The 6,725-nt window shown below is 40.5% G+C and overlaps 1 protein-coding gene across 1 annotated transcript; it reads right to left on the bottom strand.

Annotated features, from left to right (window-relative positions):
- Nucleotides 1-591: 591 nt before the first annotated feature.
- Nucleotides 592-2,215, bottom strand: eIF3h (eukaryotic translation initiation factor 3 subunit h). Its single transcript, XM_065217806.1, has 3 exons — nt 2,106-2,215; nt 1,190-1,870; nt 592-1,118 (listed from the first exon to the last, which is right to left on the bottom strand). Exons 1-3 carry the CDS (start codon nt 2,181-2,183, stop codon nt 867-869), a joined length of 1,011 nt encoding a protein of 336 aa, XP_065073878.1. The 5' UTR covers nt 2,184-2,215; the 3' UTR covers nt 592-866.
- Between the last annotated feature and the right edge of the window lie 4,510 nt (nt 2,216-6,725).

Genomic DNA, 6,725 nt, shown 5'->3' with positions numbered 1-6,725 from the left:
GCGTCGGTAGCATTGGTGCTCAGCACGGAAAACAAAGGAAAAAAAAATCAAAGAATTTGAGCTTGTTTGGGTGAAATTACACAGAGCCGGTGAAACGTACGTGTTTGTGTCATAATTTAGGAAGAAATTGCTATTACAGCTGGTAGAAATCGAAATCAAAATTCTAGCCATCATTTGATGATTTTGGCGTGGAATTTTTCAGCAATCGTGATAACTGATAACTAACTCTATATGTTTGATGCAATTCAAAGTGGAGTTAACTTCGTAAATAATATAGACATGACTCAGAAATTCAGTAATGGGTTTTAAATCATTGAATATTTTGATTTGGAATGCTCGATCTATAACAGAAAATGAGACCGAGCTCTTTAACTTTTCACGGGTTCATAGCGTACATATTGCTGTTATAGCTGAAACTTTCCTTAAACCTGTCAATAAGGTCAAAAGAGACCCTACAGTGAGGAATCCTTATTCTCGGATGGTTTTTTCGTCCGAATTATTTTTTTCGGGCGCTTTGAACGCCATTGATTTGTATCTTTTTATAGTGACTTTCTTTCGCAAATTGTTGTCAAATTGAACCATACATAAACATTCTTGTGTGGAAACTCGTCCCGATCGTTATCCTCAGATGTTGCTTAGAACTTATACGGTGACGGTTTCCTTTTTTTATTCTGATTCTTCAGTACTTCAACGATATCTTACTCCAACAAAAACTTTTCCGTCTACTAGTTTATCTTCTCTTCTGAACTCTCGCCTAAATGGAAATGTTCGAATTGTGTCTACTTCACACTCTAGGATGCATCAAGTGTTTCTCAAAATGTCCCTTCGAAAAGTGTTCATCTGCTTTACTTTCAACAACACGCGCTTTACTGTTTATTTTCCTTGGCACCTTGCAGGGCTTGAGTCATGTACAGCTTAGCCAACGATTGAGAGCAGAATTGTGAAATGTGCTGGGAATAGGTGTTGATCTGACCGGATACGATCATCGGGTTCAACCTCGACGGTACCGGCAACGGACGGAACAGTTTCTGAACTTCCTCTTCCGGAACCGCAGTTTCACCCTTGGCGATGCGGGCCGCGTTCTCCTGAGCGTGTTTGGCCAACATGCGATGTTTGTCCTAGGCAATAATACAAATAAAGCAATAAACAGCTTTAAAAACTAGTTGCAGCGGCGTCTTGTTTTTCTTACCTGTTCCTGTCGGATGACCGTTTGCTGATATTTGTTGAACTTGTTTGCTTCCTGGTTGAGCTCATCGACGCGATCCATCAGACAACGCAAATGGTTCTCCAGTACGGAAGCAGTTCCCAGATCCAAAAAGTGCGTACCTTCTTCCTCCGGGACCATTTCCGTCATCTCCGACATCATGATGTTGCAGAGACCCGAGTTCTTGATCACGATTGGAATCTCAATGAACAGATTCTCGTAACCAACCTTGAGATTACGCAGCGCCTCTGGAGTGAATTTCTCCTCCTTGTACATGGCAATGGCCTGCGGGGTCAGCCGGTAGGCCTTCAACGTCAGGAATCCGCGAGCCGACTTCTGCGTATCGTAGATGACCACAACCGACTCCTCAATACTGGTCTGATAATGATACTGCGATTCCAGCAGAGGCAACGACAGGAAGTTGCCAACGTCGGCACTTTGGTACCACCCGACGTGGAAGTGATCCACATTTACCAGACGCAAACGGCGCATCATGTTCAGCTGGTACTCTTCCTCATCAATCGTCTCATCGGAAGACTTCGGGAACGGGAAACAGTTGGTGATTTCCAGCCGATCATCTACCACCAAACCCAGAAGGGCACCCTGTGCCACTTCCATATTACTCGCCGATTCTTCATGGCAGTGCTTAACCATTTTCATCGCAGCCTGAAATATGAGAAAATCATAATAATTAGTAGCTGTAGTCGGGACATTCACTCGCTTGGTGTAGGTATCATGAGTGTTAGCTGCATGAAACGTCAACCAAGCAAAATCGAACGACAAAGCATGGTGAAATCCAAGCGATTTTCATTCCACTTTTTCACCCAGGAAATCACTATTTTCACGGGGGAAAACTTCTGAATTCTGTAGAATTTCACTGGATCTATTGAATTTTGCTTACCAGGCCATCGCACTGGACGTACGAGATGGTATTATCGACTTCTTGCGCCGGACGACGATTTGGTCCACGACTCGCCATTTTTGAACACTACGAAAGGAATGATGAGATGACAGCTGCTGACAGCAACCGACCAAAAATAAAGAAAAATAAGAATCTCTGAATCAACTGTGGCAAAACACGCTCATTAAAAGCAACTGAAGAATAAGTAAAAATTTGATGAAAATTAAACATTACCTTAATAAATTTGTTCTGATTACACTGGAGTCGCTTTTTACGCGGATTTTTTTTACACGGTTTTTTTTACGCGGATTTCAGAATTTACACAGTTTTTTTTTACGTGGATTTCGGAATTCACGCGGTTTTTTTTTACGCGGATTTTGTTTTTTTTTTTACGCGGATTTCAGAATTTACGAGGTTTATCGTTATACCAACAATCAATACGAAACTAACGATTTTAAATTGGCTCACCACTTTAGTAGCCTATTGGTACCAAGCAAACGATTAACGTACCCTATTCTAGTTGAAATTCTATTACTACACTATGTTTGTTTTGATTCGCTATGAAAGTTTGACAGATAACATCAGGGGTGTGTGGATTCATGCAGAACATGCAGGGGTTAGTGAAATAGCTTGGGACTGCTTGGGACCGTTGTTCTGGTACTGAGTGAGCCAAAAATAATAATGATTTTCTTCGGGACCCAGTGGTCTTAGAGTTACCTCTATGGTTATACACTAGAGTCGCTTTTTACGCGGATTTCGGAATTTACGCGGTTTTTTTTATCACCCGCGTAAAAAGCGACTCCAGTGTATTTGGCTTAACGACGCCCGGAAAAATAACAATACAATTACCATAAAATAAAATACAATTACATCAAAATCTATTGCCAACAATCGATCTCATTGTTGGTATATTGTACAAGAAATGTTAACATATTGTTATTTCAATAGATTTACAATAATGGGACGTATAGTAAGAATTTTCAACAATAGAACAACAATACAATTAATGGTAAATGGCTCATCTTTGTGTGGGAACAAGTGATTATTAATTTAATCAATGTAGACAATATGATTTATTGTAAATACAATAAATTCTATTGTATGGTTAAGATACGTTTTACCCCGTTCACATTACAGCGTATATCACGTGTGATATACGCTGTCTTGCAATGAGCACTCATACATCTAGTTTTCACTGGAAATCCTATGTATGAGTGCTCATTGCAAGACAGCCTATATTACGTGATATAGGTTGTAATGTGAACGGGGTATTACACGTGTTCTTTGTATGATCCAAATCATTTTTCCAGTTCTATCATTTGGGTTAACGTTCGTTTTTGGAATTTTTTACTAGGGTTCCTCTTGGGGTAGCCGCACACAGCAAAAAAAGTTGTTGAATCTTACATCGAAACTGCTGCAACCAGGTCAATCCATCGGTTGTGTAATTCATCAATTCATCATTACATTGTACGATGTATCCATTGATGTAATATTGTACCTGCTTTTTGATATTACATCTGTTACTACGCCTATCGATTCGGCGAACCCCTCGACTTCCTGCGAGTGATGAGAAGTGAGCAGCGGGACCCGTCACTGATCTCGCATGATCACCACCAATGAGCTGGATTACCGAGATGAAGCAATCGGTTAAGTTGTGTGAGTAAAACCACAAACGAAGTTACAGACGACTTTCTCCGAAGAAATTAATTAAAATAATGTGGTTCTCTGTAATAGAATTCTAGTCCACCTTCCGCTCCTCACCGCCAGGTTCGCTAGTATTTTTGTTTTGAATTAATTCAAGTTGGTTTTGTGTGCAATGATCTGGCAACTCGCGTTCTCGCTCGCATTGACGGGGTGCTGTTTTCTCACTCATCGAAGGAAATTTTGATTAGAGTGAGAAAGTAAGAAATAGTCAGTGCGGGAGCCGTGTGCGTTACTATAGGTGCGGCAGAAGGAATGTAGTCGACTCTTTCGTTCTTACGCATGATTCAATGTTACGTCACACTAGATTATGCATAAGAACGTTGTGATAATGAAAGAGCTGACTTGTTTCCTGCTGCCTCATCAATCACATTGATCACAGCACTTGCGATTCTCCATCGGCTCGTCTCGCTGCGCGTATGTGTTTCGCGAAAATATTAATTTCAGGAAAAAAAATTATAAAAAAAAGTGAATCTTAACTATATCCCATCCGCTGACTCCGGAGAAGTTACGAAGTGAAAAATCTCTTGTGTGAATATTTTCCATCTTTCGTCTCGCTACGTTTCTTCCCACTGTATACCTCTGCTCATAGTTCCGTTCAGTTGGCAAGTCAAAAAACCATTCTATCAGTATTTCACGGAATCATCTTAAATCAGCTTAAAATCGGGAAACGAACGGCCGTAAAACCATATTGACAGACGATAGCATTTAGCCGTTCCCGAAAGTAGCAGGTCAACTTCCGTGAAGGCCACTAAAAGGAACAATCTAGTCGCCGCACTTCATTCTGCGGAACTTCTCTGCCGTTCTGGACGGCAGACGACACTATTTGGAGCACCAGAAGTAAGCGTCTATCCAAATAATGGCTCTCAGTCAGACGTCGGTGGTGAGTCACTATTTTTTGATACTTATATTACTGTTTTTATCCGACTTCCGTAGAGTAATTCGTAAACTGCAACAAGGTCGAACAGTAGCATAGAATAGCTTAGCTGTTCGTCTATGCTTCTGAGTTGAAACATATGTTTCATACTTGAAAGATGGAAACCTATTCTGCCGATAATAGCATAGCTGTCCCATATGAATAGGAAATTAAGCAAAGATCAGCCAAAAGTGCAGGATGCAGGTTTTTCCAGGATTTTCCGGCAGATTTTTTAGGGAACCATGAGACAAATTTACTCATCGCTGAGTTCCTGAACTTTTGACGATTATCAGTGAACTAAACTCAAATTTGAGTCGTCCTCATTCGCCGTGTATAAAGCTTTCATATAGTTAAAATCAATAAAGAACATTTTTATCGTTAAGGCCAAGGTTCAGATCCATAAATCAACATTAGATTCCCTTCGCCCACTTACATTTTTAATTATGCAGCAGAGTTGCTCTCCTTAGTTGTTAGATGCTTTTTAAGGTGTTTCGCTGTGAGATCCTTATTCTCGTTTCCACTTCGAAACTTTAAGTGCACAAATATCAGCTTCTACGACACGTACCACAATGAAACTGTTACTCCACGTTTGCTGTACTGCAGCATACATGAAGTAGCAATTTCATGTGAAATGGGGCATTAATTGCCAAGAGTTGTGTGAATGAAAATTCGAAGTGGAAGAGCATTGTATAACCTACGTGGCGGACTCTACAAGGAATCACCTTAAATATTCCGTAATGTAACATGGGTTAATGGTACACAGAAAAAAAAAAGTTGTTGAATATTACACCTAAACAGCTGCACAGAGATCATTCCGCCGGTTATGTAATATTACGTTGTACGATGTACATCGATTTTGCGAACAAAATTACGTCCATTGATGTAATATTGTATCTGCTTTTTGCTATTACATCATTATTTCATACATCAGCTTGAATTACGTTGATCGATATTACATTTTTTTTTCTGTGTAGTCTGACCCTAAATAGATACTGCCAGCACCATCACCATTCACATCGTCATCATAATTTTCAGCCAAACCCGACAGCTGCTCCCCCAGGAAAGAAGACGCACATCGTACGCAACAACTACAGCATCCGCAACGGGGAGGTTTTCGTGGAAAACAAGCTAAGTGGAACGCCAAAACTACACCAGCAGCAGCAGCAACGACCCAGGGAGGACGATACCGATGACATCACCGCCGAAGAAGGACTGGTTATCGAAATACGTAAAGCACTACATGCTGTGAATGAAGTGGAGCACCCGCAAAAATAACCTCATCTCGCAGAAGAATGCCTGAAATCCTTCGGATATGCTGAGCAGTAAGTTGGGACCGCTGCCTTCGCTTTCGCCGCCGATGGTCCAGGAAGGTATCGACATCAAGTCGATCCAGTGGTCGCAGCATTAGAGCGGACGGGTCGGGGCATATTTTAAAGAGAGATTTTGATTTTGTATGTTCTGCTGTGTATGGTTGAATTCAGTGAGGGTTTTTTTTAATTGTTAATCATTGATTGTGTTATTAACACATCCACTTTTGGTAGTAAGTAGGTATTGAGACGAGAGAAAAATAATGTATAGCTTTGCTACATATGCTATTAGAGACAGCAATAAATCTTAAGACAGTGAAATCATTGTGAGTATTTCATCATTCACTTGGCGAAAAAACTTCCTATCAGCGATTGTTTGAAATAGTATAAACTTTGTTAGTTCCCGTCAAGGACGGCGTTGTTACGACTACGCTAAATTCGCAAATCTGAGGTATTCGTGGACTGCCATCTCAGATTTGCTTTGGCGCGGATTAGTTCCACTTAGGGTTAATTCAACTAAGTTTCGATTCTAATTATTTGAAGACTCCAGGAAAATCTACGTTTAGAAAGATTTAATAAAGAAGTAAAGCAGTAAAGTTATTAAATGTGTTCAATGTCGATAAGCTTTCCGCAAAATCCGCACTTCAAAAGCTATAAAACCGCACAAAATTTGCGACACTTGTAATAGCCCTGCAG

Source organism: Ochlerotatus camptorhynchus, unplaced genomic scaffold (assembly GCF_037179485.1).
Source record: "Ochlerotatus camptorhynchus isolate MF236.1 unplaced genomic scaffold, CSIRO-AGI_Acam_v1.1 ptg000080l, whole genome shotgun sequence".
Lineage (NCBI taxonomy): Eukaryota > Metazoa > Arthropoda > Insecta > Diptera > Culicidae > Ochlerotatus > Ochlerotatus camptorhynchus.
Note: the sequence above shows the minus strand (reverse complement) of the source record. Positions and strands in the feature narration are given on the sequence as shown.

Excerpts from the sequence above, each read along its gene's own strand:
- eIF3h (XM_065217806.1), bottom strand. The coding sequence starts at position 2,183 with ATGGCGAGTCGTGGACCAAATCGTCGTCCGGCGCAAGAAGTCGATAAT. Across the intron at positions 1,871-2,105 it reads ACGTCCAGTGCGATGGCCTG|GCTGCGATGAAAATGGTTAA; the intron begins GTAAGCAAAATT and ends CTCATATTTCAG. Across the intron at positions 1,119-1,189 it reads CGGTCATCCGACAGGAACAG|GACAAACATCGCATGTTGGC; the intron begins GTAAGAAAAACA and ends ATTATTGCCTAG.